This window comes from Ictidomys tridecemlineatus, chromosome 2 (assembly GCF_052094955.1).
Source record: "Ictidomys tridecemlineatus isolate mIctTri1 chromosome 2, mIctTri1.hap1, whole genome shotgun sequence".
Lineage (NCBI taxonomy): Eukaryota > Metazoa > Chordata > Mammalia > Rodentia > Sciuridae > Ictidomys > Ictidomys tridecemlineatus.
Genome location: NC_135478.1, coordinates 185,107,667 through 185,135,325, shown reverse-complemented (window position 1 = coordinate 185,135,325; position 27,659 = coordinate 185,107,667). Strand labels below are relative to the sequence as shown.

The window sequence follows — 27,659 nt, the reverse complement described above, 5'->3', positions numbered from 1 at the left end:
GCCGTCAGGCGCCAAAGTGGGTTTTTTTTTTTGTTTTTTTTTTTTTGCCGGAGTCGAGCGGGTGCTGCTAGCGGAGGCGCCATATTGGAAGGGACAAAACTCCGGCGACAGCGAGTGACACAAATAAACCCCTGGACCCCTTCGTTCCCCCAGCTCTAAGGGTCGCGATGTTGTACCTAGAGGACTATTTGGAAAGTGAGTGCGCCGCGCTGGCAGAGGCCGCCTATGGGACCTGCGGGCGGGCGAGAGCGCGAGTGGACGGGCAGGCGGGATGGCGGGAGGGAGGGGGAGGCGGGGGATGTTTCTTTCTCACGGTAACTGGCAGCCTCGATGTGAGCTGCCGGCTCCCTCGACCCCCCCGACGCACGCACGCACGCAGTGACGTAATCGCGTAGTTTCGCCGTTGGCCCCGCCCCCTGACGGACTCTCCCTTTGACAGTGATTGAGCAGCTTCCAATGGACCTGCGGGACCGCTTCACCGAGATGCGCGAGATGGATCTGCAGGTGCAGAGTAAGTCGGCGCGTTTACTCTTGTTCGCTGCACGCGTTCAGTGCCAGACTTGCTTGCCATTGATGCTTGCACCTCCTGAGCTTTGACTCTCCTCCCGGTCACTCCGCTAGTACCTATGGAGTTGTCAGAAAGATCTGGCAGTCCTGTATTTTGCTGCTGCTTCCCTCCCCAAGCTACTTGTGACTTTTACAGGAGTAGGCATTAGAGCATGCGTGTTCCTTTTTAAATTTGGCATTGTGAAAAAAATGGTTCTATACTTTCATTGAGAGAGTAGACACTGTATATGTCTTAGTGGAACTCACCCTGTAAATATTGAAAAGGATTTTCACTTGAGCTTAATATGTCAGGTTTGAATTTCAGCATTCGTGTTTGTTAAAGTTTGTTCTATTCAGAAATTTTAAGAGTGAAACGCACGGAAGCACAGGTTATAGGTGGGTCTTTAGAGAGCCTGGTGAACTTGGAATGCTGAGTTTCTTAAAGAAATGAGAGGATTAATTATAGAATTGCACTTCGAATTTTCAACAGCGTGATCATTTTCTCATTAGAATGAGGGAAATAAGATTTTACTGAAAGTTTCTTATCTGATGTTGTTGTAAAATTTGGGTAATTGGCGGGCTTTTCTTTTTCTTTCAGCAATAGCTTGGTTGCTGGTGATTTTTTTTTTCCCTAAAATTAGCCTTGCTTTTTCATAAGTGTCTTGTTTTATTCATTGTGTTGTATGCCTGGTTTTCCAACTACCTCCAAATCCATTTTAACTTTAATGCAGTTGAAATGCCAAAGACTTGCTGAACTAGTGTGTTTTGTAGGATTGAACATAGACTTTGATGTCAGATAGAAATGAGTTTATTTTAGGACATCACTAATTTACTCATTGACTTTGACTGCATTACCACTTCTAAAGAGGGGTTTCATTGTCTGAGGATTTAAAATAATACAAATAAATTTGAATATATGGTTCCTAATATAAGGTAGGCATTAAATAAAGGGTTGTTCTTATTTTAAACATTTTACTTTTGACTAAAAATTTTAAGTTCTCTTATAATTTGGATTTAGATTATACAAATTTTACAATAACTAGAATATTATGAAGTTAATGAGTATTGTGGATTAACAAAAGAGAACAGCGTGTCAAATGTTAGGAATGCTTAAAGGAAAATAATATTTTCAAAAAATTAATTTTATTTTCAAAAAATTCATGGAAAGACTTCTTAAAATCAGTAAAGCACTATTATGCACTGAAAATCTTTAAATGAAGAATATAGTAAAAAGATTTTCCTCAACTTATATATAACAACAAAATCCCATTTATTTTTTCCTTTGTTAGCAGGCCTCCAATGAAGTGATTATTCTTGGCACATACTTTGAAAAAGCTATATAAACTAAATAGAATAGTGTATTGAGTAAATAAATGAGGTTGTACCTACCACTTTCTGTTGTGATATGAGATGATGGGGTGCTTAGCACTATATAACTTACAGTTCAAATTGTTTTTTATCACTTTTTCTTATTAATAGAAATTTGAGCATTAAGCTGGTTGTGGTGATGCATACCCATAATCCCAGCTACTCAGGAGGCTGAGGCAGGAGGATTACAGCCTGGACAATATAGTGAGACCCTGTCTCAAAGAGGAAAAAAGAAAAGGCTGCGATGTAACTTAGAGTAGCTTAGAGGTAGAATGCCTGAAAAAGAGAAAAAAGGAAAAGAAAGAAATGTGAGGATTACCCAGTGGTTATTTCTTTTTTATCAGTACATTTTAATTGTACATAATGGTGGAATTTATTATTATATATTCATACGTGTACACAATTATTTTGTCACATTTATTAGCTTTGACTCCAAAATTGTAGTGCTCAAAAATTGTTGTTTAGGTACTCTCTGTGTGTTTCTACTTGTTGTTGACTCTACTTTGATTAGTGGGAAAATTTCTCAAATAGCACAAAAAAATTGTCAGGAAAATTTTAACTTTTAAAGACTCAGGTCATTAAGGCATTGTATATTTATGAAATCAAAACATGACATGCATATTTTTTTTAAAAGAGAGAGAGAGAAAGAGAATTTTAATATTTATTTTTTAGTTCTCAGCGGACACAATATCTTTGTTTGTATGTGGTGCTGAGGATGGAACCTGGGCCGCACGCATGCCAGGCGAGCATGCTACCGCTTGAGCCACATCCCCAGCCCACAGGACATACATATTAAAGATACTGGCCAAGTGAAATATGTTATTATTATTTTTTTTTATTTTGGTTCTAAGGATTGAACCTAGGGGTGCTCTACCATTGAGCTATATCTCTAGTCCTATAAATTTTTTTTTTTTTTTAATTTTGAGACAGGGTCATGCTAAGTTATTGAGGGTTTCTCCAAATTGCTGAGGCTATTCCTGAACTTGAGATCTGCCTCATCGTCTCTAGTGGTGACTGGCCATTATGTTTTTTTCACCACTGAATTAAAGCGTATAAATTTGATATATGAATTTGCTTATCTAAATATGAAATGTTTTTGTTATGTCAGATGCAATGGATCAGCTAGAACAAAGAGTCAGTGAATTCTTTATGAATGCAAAGAAAAATAAACCCGAATGGAGAGAAGAACAGATGGCGTCTATCAAAAAAGTATGTGTAACACTTTGAATGATTTATCAGTAAATATTGGGACACTCTGAAAAGAATATTTTAACATTAAATAGATTTCTGGATATTAGAATAGGAGAAGATTATCAATGGCTCTTTGGAATTTAAATAACTTATTGTGTTTAAGAGAATTAGATATAGGGATCAAAGAATTTGGGTCATTTTTAAAATTGTTTAAGTTCTGACTGTTAGAAAGTTGTAGAACTATTTTAAAAATACATTTTTTCCTTTATTTTTTCTAATAAATATAACTGAATTGCCTTGGTTTTAAAAATAAAATGGTGCTATCCAATTTTGTTCATAAATGGGTGAAAATCAGTAGATTTTGAGCATATTTTATATATTACTAAGTACTTAAGTTGGTGAACTCATTGAAGAGTTGGAAGGATCTTTCAAAGCCTTTCAATTTAACACTGTACAGTTGGCAAACCAGATATATGACTTGGTAAGTAAAATTAATGTGCATACTCTGCCATAAATACATAGTATTTGTACATGAATTGGACCTAGAAATACAAAATTCTTTTATGTTTTTATTAGTTTTATAGGACTTAGAGTCTCTTCCAAATTAGGATAAGCATTAGCCCCAACCCCAAGGTTTTCTTGGAAGGTCTGATCTAGTTTATTCAAAGATACAATGGAAGAACAACTTAAAAGCCTTGGATTTAATCATGACTCTACAGTTTGTGTGACATTGGCAGATCTTTTAGTTTCACGAATAATAATGCCTCCCTACACCCAACCTTCATAGAATTGTTTAAGGATGGACTAAGAAAGCAATTTGGAAACTACAAATTGAGTAGTTGTGTTATTTATTCTACCATATGGAGGGAAGATTATTTCTGTTAGGAGAAAAAAAAAGAGAGAATCTATAAGAGAAGTGGTCCTGGCTGGGAAGCTACCTGGAGGCTAAGGTGTGTGTGAGTATAGACATCACATAAATACATTTCAACGTCATTGATCATCCCTTTAATCTAATCAGTTTTGGTGTAGCACAACAAAAAGTGTGGTACCAGTGAAATACATAGAATCCTTTTCTCCAATTTAAAAAAAAAAAAAGTGTTTGCTTTACAGTGCAGAGAAATTTAAAATATAGATTGAGTTGTATGAATTTATACCTAAATTAAAATAGGAGCTAGGGAACAATACAGATTGGAATCCTTTCTATAACTGTACTTAAAAAAAAAAAGCTTAAAAAGGCATAAATGTGCTTTACAAGTTAGATTAATTCTAATTAGCATTTTTTCTTTTAAATATTCATTAGCTTACATTGCTTTTTCTAGTATAGAGATTAGACTTGGAACAGTATATTTTATTTATATCTTTTCTAGGATTTCTGAGCATTTTCCTTTAATTCTTGGCCATTGTCCATAATATCTAATTCTTCCCCAATCACACCCTTATGCCTAGGAGACTTTTTATTGCTAATGTAAAATGACTCGCAGAAGGATGATAATGAAATATAGTTATTGTCCCACACTTAATTATTTTGAAATGATTAATTTATTTTTGAAATAAAAATGTTTTTATTCAGGACTACTATAAAGCTTTGGAAGATGCAGATGAGAAGGTACAGTTGGCAAACCAGATATATGACTTGGTAAGTAAAATTAATGTGCATACTCTGCCATAAGTACATGAATTATGGATTATGTTTTAAATTTTATTGGCTTAAATGTGACTAAAACTAAAGTATTGCTCTCTTAATCATACCTAATTTGAGAATTTAGTATATATTTTGGGGGGATCTTTGAGAACTCAAGAGACTCTTTATTCTAGTTGATCCATTGCATCTGACATAATAACATTTAGCCAAGACTAAACTACGTAAGATCGTGTCTCGTGTGTGCGAGCGCGCACGCGTGTGTGCACGCACACCCACGCGTGTGGGGTGTTTTAACAAGAATTGATATTTAACTTTATTTTACTAATTCTTATCCTCTTAAGGGTGTATGTTTATGTGCTTGTTATATCATTTTGAGTTTGTTTCTGTGTACTCCCGAGAAAGAAAATCTTTGGGATTGCTATTGAAGGGATATTAATTGTTTTTAACGACTGGCAACAACTGGGTCAGATGACAAAAATACTTGGTAAACATTAGACTACATAACCTTTAAAAAAAAGTGTCTTTCTTGCATCAGTAGTTCTAAAAGATTGAAATCGCCAAAACAGATATAATATGTGGTATTTCTAAAAATAATGTTAATGATTCTCTCTCTCTCTTTTTATGTGAAGCTTCTAAAATATACATATTAGGAAATACTAATTTTTTTCTCTAAATTAGTTAAGGTATAAAATAATTTCTCACTTCTGTTTAACTTCAGCTTGTAGACTTCATATCTTATTTTTGCAGTTTTCTGAGTGCAGTTTTATTACTGCAAGGTACATATAAATAAAATGCCATTAGAGAGTAAGACACATGTAAGAAATACACACTTCATATGGTATGCATTATAAATGCCTGTATTAAACTAGGAAACATGTAAAGTTGTAGAGAATATTTAGTTGTTTTTATATAGTGAAAATATTTTAATGTACTAATAACATAGGCTCTTTTGTTCATATTGATATTCTGAAAAAAGTTTCATAAAAAACATTTCCTAAAGAAAGGTAGAGTAGGTTATATCTTGATTTTTTGTGGAATGAAAACAAACTTAATCTTATTGAATTACATCTGTAAACACAGAAAAAGAAATCATTTACATTTGAATCTAAGATCAAATTGTTTAGTAAAATTCTTCCTTATATTTAATGACTTTATGTGTCAATCTTTAGAGACTACCTGCATTTTAATTCATATAGCTCTTTGGTTTTGTTCCTTTAACATTTTATTATTGTACTATTTTTATTCCTTTACTAAATATATTTTATGTATTTTGAAAAAATATATAACATAGATATGTGCTTTTTAAAATGTTATATGTATTCATCTATTATTTATGAACCACTTTGTTCACTTACTGTTTACCTGATTAATGGAGTTTTACCTGCATATAATAGAGGAATAAAAAAGTAAGTACTAGAATGATTCCTGTAAATTTAGTTGGAAAGACATACCCACAAATTCATGTGGAGGACCCATGTAGATAGATGTAGTAAGTGAACATTAGTAGAGTTGAGTGTTAAGAAGTATTTGGTAAAGAAAACTGAATGACCAAGTCAGGCCCAATTAGAGGGGATGGGATGAGTTTTGAGCAGAGGGTCAGGGATGGGATTGGGGGTTCTGTCGAGGGGAAGCATTTCACTCAGAGGTAGTGGCATAAGCAGAATGAAGATAAAAATTAACAAATGTTAGGGCAGGCTACCTAAGTTAGAGAGCAAGGTTAAGATGACATAATAAGTTTAAGAAAATACAATCAATAATTGTAATAAAAAGTGAATGTCCATAATGGATCCATACAGGGAACAGTATATACCCTAGTTCGGCCCTTTCACTAACAGCATGATGTTGGAAAAGTTATTAATTCTTAAACCTGTTTCCTTATCTGTAAATTAATAGCATTTAGAGTTACATTTAGAGTATTTGGTGTGTATGTATATGTATAATATATTTACCCTTAAATACTACACATAGCATCTGTATATTGAAATATCACATGGTATCCTATAAATGTGTATAATTTTGTGAATCAAAAACTCTTCTTTGAGACTTAATATGTATATATGTTAAACATTATGTGCGTGTATATATATGTACATACACACATATGTATGAGCTTTTATCTTGGCAAATAGTAGGCATTCACTTCTTTATTAAAGACTTGATCCATCTTGTTTTTCCCAACTATAATTTTCTACTTTCCTGAAGCCACTGCTTCCCTTTCAGCCCTACCAAGTTGAAGCTGTTTTCTTTTACTCTCCTATTATCTCTAGGACTGCCTTTTGTCTTTTCATTTCTCCTTTTCCCTCCCTCTTCCTTTTTCCTTCCTCTTCTTTATTATCTTTTCCCTGCTCTTTCCTTTTAAGTACACTATTGCTCTTTCAGGTGACACCTATATTCTTATTGCCAAAAAATCTCTCGTCTGCAATGACTCACTCATATGTGGAATCTAGACTCATAGGAATTGAGTGGAATAGTGGTTATCAGAGTCCGGGGAAAGATGGGAAGAGGCCAGGTAATGGATGATAAGTTATAATTAGATTAGAGAAAGAACTGTTGCCCTACTTCACAATAGGTGACAGTATGGTAAGGGAAATGTACTATTTTTTTTTTTTTAAAGCTAGAAGAAAGAATTTTTGAATGCTTTCATCTTAAAGAAATGATCAGTATTTGAGAAGATAGATATATTTACCATGATTTGAACATTACAGAGTGTGTGTGTATCATAATCATGTAAAATTTTTATGAATCAGTTTAAAAAACTCTCTTCAAGATGTAATCATCTATGTCATCCATTTGTTAAGAAACTAGCACCTGGTTCACAGTTACTCTGTCTTGAAATATCTTCATAGTAGTCTGCTTCTTTGACTTTTGTGAATTCCAATCCCCATTAATTGCTGCATATTTTTCCTAATCATCACTTGAACTCATCCTATCTCTAAAGTACCTCCTACATCTACACTTGATTTCCTTCCACTTTATCATTCTGTTCTTCTCCAAGCAAGGCTCTAGTTGAGCTCCTGAGCTCTTTCTTCTTACCAGCACCCTCCACATGGTTGCCATCATAGGGAGTGTTTTCACTTACTTTAAAAATTTTGTCATCATAGCTAGGGAAAATCATGCAGCAATGAAGTTGGTGCCACTGCACAATCATGGTTTTCATTATTTGGACCCTTTATATTTGAACTTCCTGTTAGTCTTCATAGTTCAATGTAGTCAGTTTTTCTTTTGGTTTCTCCCAGTAGCTGTTCCAAAACTATGCCACATGTGACATACAAACACCTATTGTGAATTTTTTTTCTGTTTTCTTTCTTGTACTGGGGCTTGAGCCCAGGGCTGCTGTATCACTGAGCTACATCCCCAACCCTTTTTTACTTTTTAATTTGAGATGGTCTCGCTAACTTGCCCAAGTTGGCTTTGAATTTGGTATTCTCTCAGCTCTCAGTCTTCTGAGTTGCTGGGATTGCAGGTGTGTGCTCCTTCACAGGCCACCAGTTTTGACTTTTGCCTTCCATTGACAATATATTTTGAGGCTTTTGGTGGAAACTTTCTCCTTGACATTCTTGCTAATCTGTTATCATTTGACCATCTAATAAGATTCTCCTACCTTTGTGGCCTTTATAGATTTCCTTGGATAAAGCTCATAATGGTGGTGTTCCCAGGTTCTATTCTTGATCTGTGTTTTTTCACTCTTCAGGTGCTTTTCATGTAAAGGTAATTTTCTTCTCTGCTTTTGTTCCTATCCAGAGGATCAGTGAGGAATTGTGTCTGTGCCAATTTTGTGCCCCACGCTCACTCTTCACCCAAGTTGTAAAAACTCCTCCATTACCTTTCTGTGTGTTCTCTGAGTTTTAACAACTATATGTTAATTATTCCTCAAAACTAAACTTCCTCCGACTCATCTGAGCATTCCTAGGCCTCAAAGCTCAAGGCATTAAAAGTTAAAATTCTTAGACTCTCTTCATTTACTCCCTGCTCCCTCTACTTTTGTTTCTAAAACTCAGAAGAACCACAATTTTTAGGATATGAAAGTCATTCTAGACTCCTTGTTCCCATCTTCCTACATTGAGTTGTTCACCATGTCTTATCCATTTTACTTTGAGCACCTCTGATTGGCCCTTCTTCACCAATTGTTTATCATTCTGTAGTTCAAGTACTTGTTTAAAATGTTGAAATACCAGTAGAAACAATAAAATGTTCGTCTCCTAAGTGCACAGTGCACATATTGACATTTATATACTCTTGTAACTGATACTCCCTCAAGACCCAGAACATTGCTATTCACTCCAGAAAGTTCCTTGTGGCGTTTCTAGTGTCCCTTATTCTAAAACACATTTTGGCAAATCATCTCCTTATTTGAAATTTTTAGGAGTTTTGGAACATTTATTGACTGTGTCTTTCAAGGTCCTTTTGATCAGGTTCCTGACAGATTTCTCGCTGCATCTCTTTCTCATCCTTCATTCTCACCAGGACCTGTTTGTGATGTCCACAGCGAACATCTTGTGCAGGGATCACTCCCTGAGCAGAAGGACTTTGCTCTTCATCTTTGCTTGATAAACTTTTCTCCATCCTCCAGTATCCTGCACGTGCATTGCCTCTTTATTCAAGTAGTCTTACTAATCTTGATGTTTGTGTTATTTATGTCTAGGAAAAGATATTTACTGATTAAAACAGAAGAGTGTATATTGTAACAGTGGTTTAAACAAAGGATTTGTTTTCCTCTCATGAACAATAATTGTTGGAGGAAACCAACTAGGACCTAAATGGCAACCCCCACATCATCAGTGTTCCAGGCTTCTTCTCATCTGTCTGGGCAGATAAAAGAAGAATTAGAGTAGGAGATCATGCAAAAGGGCACATTTTGAAGTTCAGTTAGCTCCTCTGAAGAATTTCCTGGAATCCTACATACTTCTCTTAAGGGCTTTTCTACCCACAAGGAAGGCTGAGAAAAGTTTAACAGGGCATATTACTACCCCAGACATGGAGGATTCTATCTATGAGGACAAGGGGGAGACTATGTATTGTAAAGGCAGTTAGTGGTTTGTTCCTCACCCTGCCCCTCAACATAGTCATGCCAACCTTCAGATCTCTGTTTTTCACATGGTTTCATTGCTGATTGAATCACATTGTAATTATTTATTCACCTTTGCTTATGTACTTTTCTTCCTTACTGTAAATGTCAAGAGCCATGTCTTTTTAGTTTAGCATTTTCAGAACCTACCATAGTTTTCCTACAATAAATATTTCTTGACCAAAATTACCTGAATATGTAATCCACAATTTCATATTCAGGTAATATGTAATATAATTGTGTAATGCAGAAAGAAGTGCAATATCGTGACTTCCAGGTTCTGAGTTCTGGGCATGCAGTTTAAAGGGGTCATTATTGGGGAAAGATGTATTTTAGTTAGGAGGAAACTTCTCAAAAAGTGATATAGAGTGTGCTGAGATTGTTTCAAAACAAGGATAGACAGAAATTGAAATAGCCGTGTACATCTTTCCAGTGTGTGACTTGAAGAAAAATAACAGAAATGTAGTTCAAGTAAATTTAGTTTTCTTTATCGCATCACTTTAGGAGGCCAGGCAGGGTTATGGATGCTCAAATATTTTTGGTATCCTTCTTTTTACATTGTCTCATAATTTTGTTATTTTCTTCAATTTGGAGATTTCTTCCTTCTCTGATATGTAAGATAATTGAAAGTTCTTCTAAAATAGAATGCACATATGTGCATTCAGCAAAGAGGGCATTTTTAAAATATTAAAACTTATAGTAATATATAAATTTTTTGTATGTCAACTAAAAATATCTTTCCACTGTAAGCTTCCCTTTTTATTTTTTGGTACTGGGGATTGAATCCAGAGCTGCTTAACCACTGAGCCACATCCCCAGCCCTTTTTTATTTTTTATTTTGAGACAGGCTGTCTCTATTTTGCTTAGGGTCTTGCTAAATTGCTGAGGCTATACTTGAACTTTTGATATTCCTGCCTCAGCCTCCTGAGCCACTAGAATTGTAGGCATGCACCACTGCTCCTGGCTTTACCTTCTTAATTATAACAAAATAAATTTTTTAAATGATAAAGTCAATATCACTATACAAATTAGTGGCAAAATTGGACATCCCAAAATATTAGATCTCCTTACTGGGGCCCTTCAGGGCTGGTAAGGTTCTTGATAATTCTGTGCCTTTAGAGTCTGACAGATTAATCAAATAGTGAACAGAGGGACAAAGACTTATCAAGGTGATCTAAACCAGTGTTTTGTAAACCTTAGTCATTTACTTCCCACCTTGATTTTATAAGACATACCATCTGTACTAAGTAAATTTTAAAATCAAATGTATTTAAGAGGACATTTAGTAATTTGATACTATAAACAAATGAAAAATTAGCATGAGTTATCACAAAGAAATAATTTATTTTTTTAATTTTTTTTAGTTGTAGATGGACACAGTGCCTTTATTTATTTATTTATTTATTTATTTTTGAGAGAGAGAGAGAGAGAATTTTAATATTATTGGCGGACACAACATCTTTGTATGTGGTGCTGAGGATCGAACCCGGGCCGCACACATGCCAGGCGAGTGCGCTACCGCCTGAGCCACATCCCTAGCCCTTATTTATTTATTTTTATGTGATGCTGAGGATCCAACCCAGTGCCTCACGTGGGCTAGGCAGGCAGGCACTCTATCACTGAGTTACAACCCCAGCCCCATGAAGAAATAATTATTAAGTTGTTGAAAACAATTATGTACTTCCTTGGAAGGCTCGAGCCTTGGGCAGTGAATATCATAAGACATTACAGTGTCCTGTGATGCTTGAGCACTATATTCAAGAGTAAAAAAAATTACCATATTAGCTTACAAGTAAACAGTCAAACATAAGGGGATTGTTGACTTGTTCAGTAGAGAGGTCATTAAATAGAGTTACCTGTCAGATTAGCCATTTTCCCTGAAATATCAGTGGTGAACATCCTAGTGAAAGTCTGGTAATATAAATTGTTTGTCCCTCATCCAGAAATGATTTTGAGCACAGGTGATTCTGCTTTCAGAGTTTCTGGGCTCTGGAATATTTGCATAGATTTTACCCGCTGAGTATATCTAATCTGAAAATTTAGAATGTAAATGCTACAAATATGAAACTTTTTTGAGTGTTGATAGGATACCACAAATGGAAATTTTCACATCTGACCTCTTGTGATGATTTGCAGTCAAAACACAGGTACACTAAAAATATCGTATAAACTTACCTTTAGGTTATATGTATGAGGTATATGTGCAACATAAATGAGATTTGTATTTAGAGTTGGGTTCTATCCCCAAGGTTTCTTATTATGCATATACAAGTATTCCAAAATCTAAGAACATTAGAAATATGAAACACTATTAGTCCCAAATATTTCTGATAAGGTATACTTAGCTTACGTATAATTGAGTTTGATTTCATCCCTCATTGTTTTATATAACATGATATTTCACTGTCTTTTAATTTTTATTGAAATATTTTATTTACTTTTAAAATTACAGTACACTGACTGATTCCGATGGCTAGCACTGACACAGCTCTGGTTACCTATTTTGTTAAGGAAAGTAACTATTGCATAATATAAACAGATGAAGACATTTGTGGATTAGGAGTCCAGTGAACAAACTGATAGTTTATTTCAGTGGTTGTTTTAGTGAAATTTGACAAACAAAATTTTCATGTTAAAGCAAATGCCTGCTATATCCTAATACTAATAAATAGTCATTAAACACTCATGTTCCTCAGTCTGATGTCACTGTCGTAAAGATGGCTAGATGGCCGTACCAGTAGAGTTGATTTACGGATACTCTGATAAAATTTGAGCTTTTTGTTAATGCTTGAATGATTTTAGAAGTTTCTTGCAGGGTTCAGTACCCTTGAACTTGCTGTTGGTTTTATATCCTGGCCTGTACCTGAGATGAATATATTTCAGATCCACATTTTACCATAAATTTCAGTTTCTTATCTGATACTCTAATTAAGGGATGTATTATGTGAGTTTGACCTTTTGATTTGTCTCTTGTCCTTATTGTCTTTTAGGAAGATGATTAGATGTAGTTAATGTGCTAAAGCCTCAAATATTTGGTTCAGCCGAATGATAGGTCATATTTTTATCTACTTTAAATATAATTTAGAGATGTAAAAAGTCATTTTTATGAGTTACCAGAGATAGGCTTTGCCATCATGGTTCTTTTTTCTTCCCCACTTTACCCTCATTGTTCACTATATCCAAATATTATCAGGGACAGAATTTATCTCTTATTGCCATGGATTTCAACTTAAAGTCTAATAAACTGATTGCTTTTTCTGAAAGGGCAAACTAGACATCTACATTTAACTTGACTGTCTTGGAAATGATAATTTATGCTTAAGTTTTTTAAAAGCTTTGCCTAGTTTTAATTTGGGTCTATCAGTGACATATTTTAAAATTTAAATATTGGAAAACTGGGAGATTTAAAAAAGAAAGGATAAAGTATTATTATTCTATGCAAAAATATTAAAGGATGAGGATTTTTTGTTTGTTTTTTGCAGAGGGGCCAGGTGAGACTGAAATTCTTTATGATCATGAGTATGTTTAAAAAATAATGTTTCCTTTTGTTTTTAAAGAGTTCAGAAATAGTTTAAACTTAAAGCAATTATGATTGGGATTATAGAATATCATTTGGTGTTATAGGACAAAGAAGCTTTTGTGAATGGTATTTATTAACATTAAATGGGGAACAAATCACTGGATTCTGGTCAACCTGGTGTTGGAAATCGTGGGCTAATAGAGAATCTCTCTCAATGGATCGGTATTCTTTACTACTATAAATTAGTTTGTACGGTCAGGTGTTACAGAAGGGTAACTAGTCCCTGATACCTAGGAAGCCATTATGGTGATCAACTAGAATAGGTAATTAACCCACTCATGCAGGCAGAAGGAATGGAGTGGGTGGGCGGAGGGCACATTGTAGATTCCAGTTGAGTTTAGTGCAGCTCTTATTACAGCTGTTTTAATACTGTGTATATGTCCTGGTGCCTTGTAGCTTAAGTTAAATCTTGTTCTCTACTTACTAACTTCTAATTTGATTTAATATAGTAGTGTAAATCAAAGAAAAATAATTTTCATTGTTGAATAATGCTTATAATACCAATTAGTTCATAATCTTTTACATATCTAAAAATAAGAATGATTGGAAGGTGTTGTACAAAGCTGCTCACCTCAAGGTGGTTAAGGTTTTTCTGTTTATTGTAATTATTAATTTGGCTTTTCTGAATATCAAGTATTGAAAATTTCATAATTTTCTATGTCTCGTGTAATAAATTTTGTCAGTAATGTATTTAGCAAATTGAAGCAATGTTAAATGCAGAGGTGGAATGAGTATGTATGGTGTTAAAAATAAAAGATCTTCCTATCACCCTAAGACAACACTCCCAACTGGGATTCTAGCAGTCTCTCTCTCTCTCTGTTATATATATTACAGGGCCTCGCATAGTCTTATTTTTCTCTGAGCATTCAGTCTTTCTGTCGCTATACATTTTAAAATTATTGCTCCTTCTTTCCACTTATTTGGATACAATTCATTCTTTGCTATCTAACCATTTTATACCTCCTTTGTGTCTACCACCTCCCAATGTTGTGTTTTTACTTTATGTGCTACTTCTGACTCTTTTTGAAGAGTTGCTTACTTGTTCCATTTGGACTATGTATTTTTTTAAAAAATTTTATTATGTTAAATATCTTTTGTAAATTTGGTTTGTTGGCTAAATTCTAATTCCTGTGAAGGTAGGAATTCTCTCACATTCTTCATACATCCTCCATTTAATCTAGTGCCAAGAACATGATAGGAGCTCACTATTTATAATTAGTATAATTGTACGTAAGAAAAGTGATGGGGTATTTTCATTGTATTAAGTCTTTTAGAACTTAAGTATTTGAGTATTTATTTTAATTTCCCTTGAGATTAAATTTTGACAATGAAAGAAATATTCTTGAATAACAGAGGTCTGTGTTCATACTTTATTATTGGAAGGGAGGTTCCATTGAAGGATGCTCAATTACCTGCATGTTCTTTGAATAGGAGCAAGTATCCACAACACATGATCCTATAGGGTTTTAAATATTGTAATTTCAGCTTCTTTCAAACTCTGAAAAGTTATTTTGTCGGTGAGATAAAGGGGAAACAAGGCTTTCAGTGACTGAAAAACCACAAACCAATACCCTAGTGGTTGCTACTAACATATAAAATACAAATAATAGGACATTACTCATTTTTCAACTTGAATTATATTACTTTGAGTTTAAAAATCAGTTGTTTTCCATATGCAGAGCTTCAGAGGGCTAGAAATAAATGGTTAAGCATAATTTACAGGATATTATTTCTGAAATGCATTATTTGTATGACTTTGGGCATGGTATTTAACCCCTGATTCTTATTTTTTTCTTTTATAAAATAATATCCTGTCCAGTAATAACCTATCCCAAAAGATTAGCATAAGGACCATAAAAGAGACATCTAAAACACCAAGCACTATGGTTACATGGCTCCTTCATAGGCATCTAATGTACATCTTGTCCTCTGCTGTTTTTGTCCCTCTCTCCTCAATTTAGATACATATTATCTAATTGAACTTTTTATTTTTGCTCCAGCACATTTTGATGATTATAAGAAAGTTACTCCTAATTATAGCAATGATCCAGTAGGAAACTGGACTTTGAAAAGAATGTTGTCAGTAATGTAACATGAATATTTTTCAAAGAACTTTTTTTTTGAATAGTAATTTTGTAAAAAGTATTGAAAACATTTCATAGTAAGATTAAAAATACATTAAGATGTTGCTATTAGTTTGAGATGTCATAAAATTTTCTGAAATTAGTCAAAAGATCTCTATGTAAGTGAGAAAGTAAAATTTTGCCACTTTAACTAGGGCAGTAGTATTATAGACAAAATCTTTTTAACTAGGCTCTTCAGGGAATAATGTTTTCTGACTAAAATCCCCTTTTGTTTGAGCCCTCACATAAATGTTTAGAAGTATAATGGTCTGCTTTCCTGCCTTAAAGAAATGTATGTGCAGAGTATAGTAGCCTCTTTGTTTGTAGACAGAGAATCTTTCTTTCCTCATTCTAAATATCAGTTATTATGGTGTGGCTCTATGGAATAGCCTGATGATAAGTAGTGGAGATTAGGCTGAATGTACTCATAGGCATATTTTGAAAAGTTACCAGCCCTCCAGCCCTCCTCTCACCCTTAATCCCAAGTCTCAGTTTTGCTTTAACTTTCATATCCCTACACTTGTATGATTGAGTAAAGAACATTTTCTAAGAAATTTGAGATTCTGATTTCTTCAAACTGAAAATTCATAAAAGGAGACTTGGGAGATTATTCAGCCTACCATCCTCGTTTAATAGATTCAAAACCTCTGAGGCATAGGTTAATTGACTTGCTCAAGGAAACTAAGCAGATTCATTAAAAGAAACAAAGATTTAGGTTTCCTCATTAAACTGACACTTTAACAGTGTCCCAAATTTTGGTGGTTATCTTTGATCTTCTTTGAAACAGGTAGATCGACACTTGAGAAAGCTGGATCAGGAACTGGCTAAGTTTAAAATGGAGCTGGAAGCTGATAATGCTGGAATTACAGAGATATTAGAGAGGCGTAAGTAAAATTTACAGTTTTCCATCAATATTGGATAATACATGTGCAAATCACCGAGGAGACGCTTGTCCCACAGAAGCTTTTCAGATTTTGCCTTTTGCTTGTTGGTGGCGTCTAGGTCACATAACTTGGACCCCAGCAGTTGGAACTGTTTGGGTCATGGACACCAAAAGGGATAATGTAGGCTATCATCCCACTCATTCTTTATGGGAAAAAAAAAAAACATACTAAGTCATTCCATCTTTAAATATCCACATGTACTAGTAAGATTAGTGGTAAAAGCAAAGATTTTTTTAAAGAAGTATCACCATTGAGAGACAAATTAACCATCTCCCATATTCATTAATACAGTGACTTTGCCCTGCCTGTTAGTTTTTCTTCTTGGGAACTTCCTTAATACTTTTCCACAGATGTATATGCTGAGAAAGATTCTGACTTATTTCACAACACTTCCTGTTTTTTAAAATAGTTTTTCCTAAACTTTATATTATCAGCAAAAAGCCATGTTAATATTTCTTTGCAAGGCTCAAATTGATCTCCTGCTGTAAGTTACACACAAATACTTATTGGTTTTCACTCAGGAGACTTCCCAGAAATGAATACCTGAGCTCTGTTTTTAAAAAATAATTCCTCATCTCTTCAACCTCTAAATAGTGAGATGAATAAAAGTAGAGAGTGTGGTGGTAGGCCTAGAGATGTTAGTAGAACCAAAATAGTATTATGGGTGTTTTCTGCTAGAACTTAAAGTTTATAAACATTTTTTTTCCCCTTGGTGCATTCTAACAGCAAGAATATTTACCTTTTCTATTCACAAAATGTTTCTTGATGGCGTGAGGCTGTATATCTCACTCTAGGTCAGTTACAGAAGCCAGTATAAAATCCATTTTGATTTCCATAGTTGCATTTTTTAAAATCTAAAGTAGATCCATCACTTTAGATGATAATCTGATTTATTTGTGATATTTTTATTTTAGAGAAAGCCTGTCAATGATAAGTGTTGGGGGACAAAGTACAATATTCTATAGCTGCTTTCATTTTCTTTTCTTTTCTTTTTTTTTTTTTTTTAATGCTGATGGTAGCTGTGAATAATGGTAACTCATGCCTATTCAGTACTGCAGGAAGGTTAATAAAGCATCCTCTCTAAGGACACAGACATATGAACCTAAATTGGATCAAGTTTTAAAATACTCCATCCTGTGCCCTGCCATAATTTCATCTCAAGGGATCAAAAATAAACCCAGAGAATTTCTTTAAAAGTATTTTAAAGCTTGGTGTTCAAGATTCTTCCCCTCACTTTTTGCAAGTAAAGTCCCTGACTTCTTTTAGGAAGTCTTCACTGTTATATGTCATTTTAATGATCAAAGAATTTTCTTTCAGATTAATAGTGTCCTGTCACCTAGAACTTTAGAATCTCCTACTAAAAGCTCCTCAATACTATAATTCTCACCTGAGGATTTTAGATTTTATTAGTAGTTGTGGTTACAATGTCCATTCATCTGTTTACATGGCACCCACTGTGGTGACTTCCCTAACTCAGCATTACCATGCCTTGAACCATTTTGTATTTAAGGTGAAGATTGAGAAATGGGTTTCTCAATAGCTCAGAGAGGAATTGGCATTGATGGCCCTCTGACATATGTAACTAAAATGATATAGGTCTGTGTAGAGCATGCAGCCCTCTGCTGAGTTAGGGAACACTACTGCCAGTAGTTGGTTGACATGTAGAGTTGTGCAGTGACATTTAATGGTGGTATATCTCTGTGCCTTTCTTTTTAGGATCTTTGGAATTAGATACTCCTTCACAGCCAGTGAACAATCACCATGCTCATTCACATACTCCAGTGGAAAGTAAGTTTGGGTTAGTGCACTAAGTATTTAAAAAGCTAAATACAATTAAAAACTCATTATTCATGTCACCTGTGTGTTTTCCCAGAAGCTGAGAACTTTTCTTCCCTCCTTTTTTTTAAAAAAAATGAGATATGTTTTCATTGCAAATCCTAACAGATTTTATCTTTTTCATTTGGGAAAAGCACATTTGACTTGTGAACAGGTGGTCTGTTTTCTCTGAAGTTCCTAGAGGAAGAATGTGTACTAGTAATAGCTGTATATGCTTCTTACCTACAGATGTCCAATTCTCTCTAGGGAGTGTTACAACTGGGCCAAACAATAAACTAGGACCTTTGTCTTTTTCATCCTTGCTCTCGAGTGCTTAACTGATTGTTTGGCATATGAAAAAGTCATATGGTTGGTGAGTTAGTGAGTAAAGGAATTGTTGGCTGGCTGATGGGCTGGTGGACTAACTGTACTGGTACTTTTTTTTTTTTTTTTTGGACAAATCAATTTGATAGGAAACAAGATTTGATTGAAAATAAAATTCCCCTTACATTGTATGTGAAACCTTGGTGCAAATCTTGGGTTATCTTCAGTATTTTACTCCTGAAGATTTTAAAATATGAATAAAACATGTGACACAGAGTTCTGTTTTTCCTCTCTTCTGAGAAGATATCATAGTCCCTGTTTGATGAGGCACCCAGATTGTGAGTGCACTGCTTTATGACTGCTGGACGTGCGCCTATCTGTAGTTCTCTAAAGTTTAAAAACACATGAATTCTTTATTTATATTCAGAAAGGAAATATAATCCAACTTCTCACCATACGACAACAGATCACATCCCTGAAAAGAAGTTTAAGTCTGAAGCTCTGCTCTCTACCCTTACATCAGATGCCTCTAAGGAAAATACACTAGGTAAGTTTTTTTTCTTAAATATTATTGACTGCTTTTTTATTTATTTGTTAGTGTTAGAATAGGGGAAATGAAAACATTCATGAGTAGTGAATCTTAGAGATTTGTTACCTGGTTGAAGTCTGCATATGAAGAAAAGAAAAAGGAAAATGTCTTCCATTACTCAATCTACAGTATACGAAGAATTTCCTTTGAATGATTCTATCTGTGCTGGCAAATGATGTATTTTAAACTCAATAATATTCCACAACCATTTTTGTTTCTTCTCTACAGGTTGTCGAAATAATAATTCCACAGCTTCTTCCAACAATGCTTACAATGTGAATTCCTCCCAACCTCTGGCATCCTATAACATTGGCTCATTATCTTCAGGAACTGGTGCAGGGGCAATTACCATGGCAGCAGCTCAAGCAGTTCAAGCTACAGCACAGGTAAAAAGTTCAGAATCATTGGCAAACCCTAGTAGAAACAACTGGATGTGAACAGTTTTATTTTATCATGTGTTTTAACTTTGAAATCAGTCTTATAATAATAACATATAATTAAATAGGAATTCCCTGACTGATGAAGAAAAGTAAAAGATAAATTCCTCTTGCAGACCCTTCTCACAGTTTTTGCTCAGATTGCCTGTATTCTCAGCTGCTGTCCTTAGCACATGCTGGGATAGTTATTTGGACTTTCTACCACTTTCAGGACTCTGTGGCCTTGGGGCTTAGATTGGCTTGAGTTTGTTCACTTCTGTAATTGTCTGTGTTCCAATTGAGAAGTAACCCTTCCCACAGTTACTTCTTATGTAAAAACTGATTTTAAATTTTTTTTTCGTGGGGAAGGAAGGGGGTATCAGGGATTGAACTCGGGGGCACTTGACCACTGAGCCACATCCCCAGGCCTTTTTTGTTTTTATTTAGAGATAGAGTCTCACTGAGTTGTTTAGTGCCTCACTTCTACTGAGGCTGGTGATTTTAAATCTTTATATGAGATAACTTAAATTCCAATGATGAAAATTAAATTTAAGCAAAATAAATGTATAGTGGATGAACAAAAATAACACTGTAACCTGTAAAACTTGAGAAAGTCTGTATTATATATATTAATGCTATAAATTAATGTCTATTTAAGATGAAAGAAGGACGAAGAACATCAAGTTTAAAAGCCAGTTATGAAGCATTTAAGAATAATGACTTTCAGCTGGGAAAAGAATTTTCAATGCCCAGGGAAACAGCTGGCTATTCATCATCTTCAGCACTCATGACAACATTAACACAGAATGCCAGCTCATCAGCAGCTGACTCACGGAGTGGTCGAAAGAGCAAGTAAGTTTTCTCATTACACATCTTTTGCATAACCCCATACCTTTGCTGTGTTTTCAGTCTGCTTGGCACCTCAGCTGAGCCTCCATGCCCATTATCCAGGGCATAATGGGTCAGGATAAACTTAGGATATGTGAGAAGATGTGAGATTTTCATTTACACTGCTATGCTTTTAAGGAATAAAAGTCTTTAAAAAGTGTTAGAATTATTTTTAATTTTTCTATAGTCTTAATTCAGCTTGTTAGTAAATGATTTCTGTTTATAAGTTCTTATTTTGCCATATGTTTCAATGTAAATCAATACATAAAATGCAAATTACATTTTTTAAAAAACAAGGTTTTTCAATTTGATTAATAGCAAGTTATCTTAATTCTTGATCTTATGTTTCCAAAATTGATGATATGAAAATATGCCTAAGTTTTATATGTGAGACTCTTAGGATGATTGTATAAGCTTTAAATTTGAAAACTTAACAGCATTGAATTCCATCTGTCCCTGGTACTGAATATGCTGGGTGCTTATACATAATGAAAGTTCAAATGTGAGGCCAGAAGAATTAGTTACTTTATAATTTTGTCATAATTTATTTTTAACTGTGATGTTTTTTTTTTGTTGATGTTTGTTTGTTTTGTATAAATCCCTGAAAGAATGATGGATATAAAATAATCACACAACTATCACCTTGTTAAAAATTAATTTTAATTTTATGAACCAAATTTAATATAGCTGTTTATGGCAAATGTTTACATTTTTAAAATGGAGTTAGCCTCTAGCTAGTGGTAAATATTGTGAATTTTAACACTCTTGGTTCACTCTCTTCCACATGATAGGTATTCATTTGTCAGTTGATAGTCATAATTAGTGTTTTTCTGTATTTGCATTTTAGAGTTTGATGAAGAGTATTTTGTTTGTTTAGAATTACAAAAAGAGTCCAGGGTAACCATAGCTAATATTAATTCTTAAAAATACTATGAACAGTTTAAATCAGTGGTAAGTAGTAACTACGATTAAAAATATTTTTAAAACTTTGAAACAATTTTAAAAGAAGTTTATTTTGAATACTTTTATTCTCCAGAAAATAAAACATTCCAAATGAAAAAATAAACTATTATAAAATTCTTTCTCGTTGCTCTAAATAAAAGTGTTAGATGTTAATTTATACATTTGATGTTTTTCTTGGGTAGTGTCTGATGATGGCCAAACAAAACCAATGCTTTTTTTCAGAAACAACAACAAATCTTCCAGTCAGCAGTCATCCTCTTCCTCTTCCTCTTCCTCCCTGTCGTCCTGCTCTTCATCATCAACTGTTGTACAGGAAATCTCCCAGCAAACAACAGTAGTGCCAGAATCAGACTCAAATAGCCAGGTTGATTGGACTTACGACCCAAATGAACCTCGATATTGCATTTGTAATCAGGTAAAAGTCTGGTGTATTTCTATAACAACACAATATAAAAAACTAGAAAGAAGAAAATTATTCCATTTTCCAGCATTCTTTTACTCTAGTAAAATACCTTTGCTTTATTTGTATGCCTTTCTCCCCCATTTAAAAGTGACATGTTTGCTGTAAATTCAAAGAGTATAAAGAAAAATGCAGGGACTGGGACTGAGCTCCATAGTAGAGTACTTACCCCACCCTCATGAAGCCTTGGGTTTGATACCCAGCACCACATTAAAGAAAGAGAGAGAAAGGAAGGAAGGAAGAAAGGAAGTTTGGGGTAGGGGAAGAAGGGCAGTCCAAGTTGACCATAATCTCAGTGCTCAGGTATAACTTGTATTGAAACATTTAACATACCATGCTATATTCCCTGTACACATAAAGGCTGTCGTAATAAAATACTGCAGATTGGGTAGCCTTCACAGTAGAAATTTATTTCTAAGTTCTAGAGGCTGGGAAGTCCAGGATCAAGATACCAGCCAGTCTGGATCCAGTGATTGTTCCTTCTGGCTTGTAGAAAGCTACCTTCTGACACATACTCACATGGTACAGAAAGATAGGGCAGGGGCTTCTCTTGGATCTTCCAAGGGCATAGCCCTATCAGATTAGGGCTCTACCTGTTGACCTTATTTAACCTTTACTGCTTCCTCACATGCCCTATCTTCACGTCATATATAAGTCACACTGGAGCTTAGGGTTTCAACATAAAAATTTGGGCAGGGCGGGGAGTACAAGTATTCATTCCACAACACATATTTACATAAATAATTTATGTGTGTGAGAGAATGAGTTTGACAGTAGGAATCACCATATATACTTTTTTGGTAATTAGTGTTTTCACTAAATCAAATACACTGAACATGATTTATAATTAAAAAGTATGGAAAAAAAACAATTTGGATTTAGAAACTTGTTACATAGTCGTATTAAAAATATTTAATTTTCTTTTAACTAGGTATCATATGGAGAGATGGTAGGATGTGATAACCAAGATGTAAGTATTGAATTTTGCTACTTAGGAATGAAAAAAATCATAGGTTTTTATCACTTAAATATTTTTCTTATATAGTGTATCTCACAGTCTTAAGAAAACAAATTGTAGTTACATTAATTATGTTATGCTAATGCTAAAATATTCTTCTCCACAATAGGGCTGTGTTCCTTAATGCATTCCCTACTTAAAATTTTAAAGCTAATGTTATGATGTTATATGCAGATTATATTTTTCGTGTTATGTTGTGTGAAAATTATAATCACTCTCCTTCCCTTTTGGTAAAGATGTATTTACTAGAGCCCAGTTCATTTATCACATTGAAGAAATAGAACTTTAAAACAGTACAATTTTTTTAAGAAATATGATGCCAAGGGATAATTGAAGATCTAATGTTAGATTATTTCCCTCCCATTAGTACAGTGTTTTCTATCATTCTTATCAGGTGGCAGCTAATAGGGAGCCATCTCTAACATTAAAAACAAAGGATAGAAAGAAAGGCATTCCTTATTCTTTTTTAGGAAGCTTAATTTTGGTTAGAGATAGTCTTTTATTAAGTGTTGACAATCCTTTTGTTTTGTAATTTTGTCACCCTTGTTACTTTCTTATCATTCAGCCTCATTGTGTGCTTCTTTTGCTCCAGGGGCATAACAGAACCCTGAATTCTATGGAAGTAGTAATCAGGAATATAGAATTAGCATTTTAGGATTAGCAAGAATTAGGAATCTTAGGATTAGCAAGAATTTTAAATTTCTAAAAACAGTCTGAAGATTGGCTTGGTGTTGTAAAAGTTGTGCCTTTCCTCGATTTGACAGTCAAAACAAAGTCTTCACATAGATGGGGATACACCCCTTTCACTGTCTACAATCACCTGTGGGCTCTTTTTGATTATTTCAAAACAGTATTGCTCCACCATTTCAAGAGCATTACCAGATACTATCTTCTAGGGCAGTGAAAATGTTGACTGAGATTTCTGTAAATGCCATATCATAAGCTTTCAAATCCTCTCGTCTCTTGTGCACTTGTGCATGATAAGACTTTCTGTGCAAATGTAGAGCCATTTAATATGTGTCATAGAGGGGTACTTCACCTCTGCATCTCTAGGAATAGTTGTACTCAGAAAAGGCACCCAGGGTATCCCTCATGTCTTCACTTACAACAAGGTCGGTCACTTTATGAGAGAGCAAGTAAGGCTGAGTATTAAATAAAATCTTTAAAATATATTACCTTCTTCATAGAATATTCATTTCATATGTATATAACATTAATATATACATATATTAATAACCTGATTAAGTTAATGAAAATTAGTCAATTTTCATTTATTATTTAGTGTTATGGGAACCTTACTTGAACCTCAGTTATCCAAGATAAGTAATTTTTCTGTGCCTTTGTTTTCTAACTCATGAAGTGTATCAGGTAGACTATGTGATCTCTAAATCATCTCCTAGATCTAAAAATTTTAATATTTATTAGATAAAATATCCAGTCTCCTGGACATACTTTAGTATACTTTCTATTTGATAGAACTACTAAATTTCTTTATTTTTTTAAATTTTGCTTTCCAGTGCCCAATAGAATGGTTCCATTATGGATGTGTTGGATTAACTGAAGCTCCAAAAGGAAAATGGTACTGTCCACAGTGCACTGCTGCAATGAAGAGAAGAGGCAGTAGACACAAATAAAGGTGTCACTTGAGGAAGAAAAGCTTCAGCTCATCATTTTATATAGGACTCTTAAAAGGAAGGGAGAAAGAAGAAACAACTCATTTCCAGGCAACCACTTAGAGGATTTACATTGACAATCCTATAAAATCTTGAACTTGAATTTTATGGGTTGTATTTTAATAATGTAAGTAAATTATTTATGCACTCCTGGTGTGCTATGAATATTATTCCAGTTAGCCTTGGATTATTTCTGTGGCCAACATATGCAGACATTTGTACTCCTCAACCATTTTCTCAAAAGTAATGGGCATTCTATAATTTAGACTTCAAAGAATTCCAACGATGATGATTTTAAAAGTATTTTATATTCAACAGGTATATTCTGCTGCATGTACTGTACTCCAGAGCTGTTATGTAACACTGTATATAAATGGTTGCAAAAAAGACAAAAAAAAAGTCAGCCCTTCTGAAAAGAATTTAAGATAATGGTTTTTAAAATGCCTTTATAATAAGCTTTGTTTCTTTGTGAAACTGATTCAGCAGGCTGAAGGAAATGGTTCATGTGATAAAGTGGGCTGGTGTCCTCTAGAGTACCTGGGTACATAAACAGAAAACTCCTGTAGGTAAAAACTAATTTGTGCCATTAGTCTTTATATGTTTCTGCATCCAGATAGAGTGCAGTTCATGAGGGCGGGGGAGGGGGGCTGACGGGGAAAGGGTGTTAAAAGTGATACATTTTTATACCAAATGTGTTTATTTTTTTGTGCAAGTAATCCTTAAAATTGGAATTGTATTAGGTGTTAAAATAAAGTTTTTAAAAAATTACTTGTATTTATACTTTACACACTTAATAATGAAATTTTCTTAATTCGAATTTACTTACAGTTTTCATAATCTAAAAAGGACGAGCCCCAGCCGAATGCTATATGTAATCTGTGATTTCTGTAATAATACTTGGAATTTGTGTTAGGAAAATAAGGGAAAGACATTTTTAATGTAAATTTGAAACGCTAATGTATTTTTTTAGGACATGTCTCTGGCTTTTCCTTCAAAGGGACATAAAAGAAAAGTCTGATTACAGCAGATAAAATGAAAATAATGGTTATAGATGTTTTTACTGGAGGCAGTGTGGCCAACATGAGTGAAGAGATCTCTGACTGGAGCTTCATATTCAGCTCTATTTTTGAATCTGTGACATACTATAAGAGTTAGTTTCAGTCTTTAATCACTCTGGGCCTTATTAGACCAGTGTGGTGCTGGTACAGGGTGTCTTTAAAGCACTCCTAAGATTTTATTCTACAGGTGCTATTTAGATTTTAGATCTTACTTAGTGGGTGTTTTATTTAAAATAGAGTCTGGTATAGAAAAGTCCTTAAAACTTTTAAGTAGTTATTACATCATACTTCCTTTATTACTGGGTCTGTTGCATTTCTGCTTTAATTAAAAGCACTTAGGAGCCTCTTAGAATTTAATACAGTATAAAATCTATGCAATGTTACCCAGAGGGCATGAATTAGATAGGAGATTTCAGAGTTCTCTTCCAGCTTTGAGATTCCGTGATTCTGAGCTGCTGCAGTCTGATTTTATAACTGCCAGACCAAAGAGAGAACTTTGGTTCATAATGTGAGTCCTCATGATTGCATAATATCATGGTGTATCATGATTTTATGATGCTCACTGTTTTCATGGAGATTTTATAAACATTTGAGAAGTAACATATAATATAGTATTCAGTTAGCTTATTAGTACATTGCGTGGAGATGCTCAAATTTATCATTTATATCCTTTAACTATATATCATGAGTTTCCCAAACTCATTCATTCTATAAGAATTGGTCAAAGGAAAAAGCCTTATGCACAGCCTTATTTTAAGACAAAGTTCCTTGTCTGAGTCAGGAACATCCCTGCTTCCAGCTGCTACAGCCCTTTTAATTTCTAAATTCTACTTACCAAATCACTCAGAACACACCTTGACAAGTTTTAACAAACATTGAATAGTTATGAAGTGTACATAAAGAAGTAAACCAAAATTTTGTGCAAGTGTTTAGTAATGGGTAGAACCTGTTAATATCTAAGATATATAATATATATTATGGGCCAAACAGAACTACCTCAATAAAAATGTGGCCAACTATTAGTACTTTCTTTGTGACATTTACACCAAGGGCATTCAAAACCTTTGTTGTACAAAACTCATGTAATCATCATTAGCACAAAAAAGTCCAAAATGTGGGTTCATAATTTATAGGTGGTGAAACTTGAGGCCTTACTGCTCTGGAGTGTATATTAAAATGTTCGTGGTGACACATTTGAAGCAATAAATGGCTTAATTCAATGCCTAAATGAAGCTGAGTGTTTGATAAACATACAATCATTCCTTTTAAGGGCACTTCATTTTTTTATTGATTTTTTTTAAAAAAAGATAGCCGAATACATTACAATTCTTATTACATGTATACAGCATAATTTTTCATATCTGAGGTTGTATGTAAAGTATGTTGACACCAATTTGTGTCTTCATACATGTGCTTTGGATAATGATGTCTAATCACATTCCACCATCCTTGCTAATCCCCTACCCCATGCCTTTCCCTTCCACCCCTCTGCCCTTTCTAGAATACATCTATTCTTCCCATGCTTCTGCTACCTATCCCTATGATTCAACCTCCTTATATCAGAGAAAACATTTGGCATTTGTTTTTTGGGGATTGGCTAACTTCACTTAGCATTATCTTTTCCAGTGCCATCCATTTACCTGCAAATGCCATGATTTTTTTCTCTTTTATTGCTGAGTAAAATTTCATTATGTATATATGCCGCATTTTTTTTTTTTTATCCATTCATTCACCGAAGGGCATCTAGGTTGGCTCCACGGTTTAGCTATTGTGAATTGAAGGGCACTTTATTTTTTTGCTCTTTTCTCCTTTGAAGCAAATTCCATGTATTTTATGTTTTCAACCAGTGTAGGTTTGTGCAATTTTAGTGTCCTTTGTCCTTGAACCTAGATGTAATTAATTGTCTTAATCATAGACAAGTAAGTGTCTAATAAATTTGGGTTATGTATGATACTCTGAATGTGAAGACATTGCAAAGTTCTCAGTGTTCACATTT

The 27,659-nt window shown here is 34.2% G+C and overlaps 1 protein-coding gene across 3 annotated transcripts; it reads left to right on the top strand.

Annotated features, from left to right (window-relative positions):
• Positions 1-6: 6 nt before the first annotated feature.
• Ing3 (inhibitor of growth family member 3) lies at positions 7-26,891 on the top strand. 3 transcript variants are annotated; one of them, XM_005333952.3, is made up of 12 exons: positions 10-195; positions 440-511; positions 3,023-3,123; positions 4,676-4,741; positions 16,303-16,399; positions 18,176-18,247; positions 19,026-19,145; positions 19,416-19,573; positions 20,262-20,455; positions 21,677-21,869; positions 22,846-22,884; positions 24,450-26,891. In XM_005333952.3, exons 1-12 carry the CDS (start codon positions 168-170, stop codon positions 24,564-24,566), a joined length of 1,257 nt encoding a protein of 418 aa, XP_005334009.1. In that variant the 5' UTR covers positions 10-167; the 3' UTR covers positions 24,567-26,891. The 3 variants fall into 3 exon arrangements, with proteins under 3 accessions (XP_040147534.1, XP_005334009.1, XP_040147533.1); XM_040291599.2 differs by lacking the exon at positions 440-511; XM_040291600.2 differs by lacking the exons at positions 16,303-16,399; positions 19,026-19,145; positions 19,416-19,573; ... (2 more) ...; positions 22,846-22,884; positions 24,450-26,891 and having other exon boundaries at positions 7-195.
• The last annotated feature ends 768 nt before the right edge of the window (positions 26,892-27,659 follow it).

Bases quoted from the DNA above. Each gene is read 5' to 3' on its own strand.
- Ing3 (XM_005333952.3), top strand. From the start codon at position 168: ATGTTGTACCTAGAGGACTATTTGGAAA. The intron at 19,146-19,415 runs GTAAGTTTTTTT...TCTTCTCTACAG, and splicing joins CTCTAAGGAAAATACACTAG to GTTGTCGAAATAATAATTCC. The intron at 22,885-24,449 runs GTAAGTATTGAA...TTTGCTTTCCAG, and splicing joins TAGGATGTGATAACCAAGAT to TGCCCAATAGAATGGTTCCA.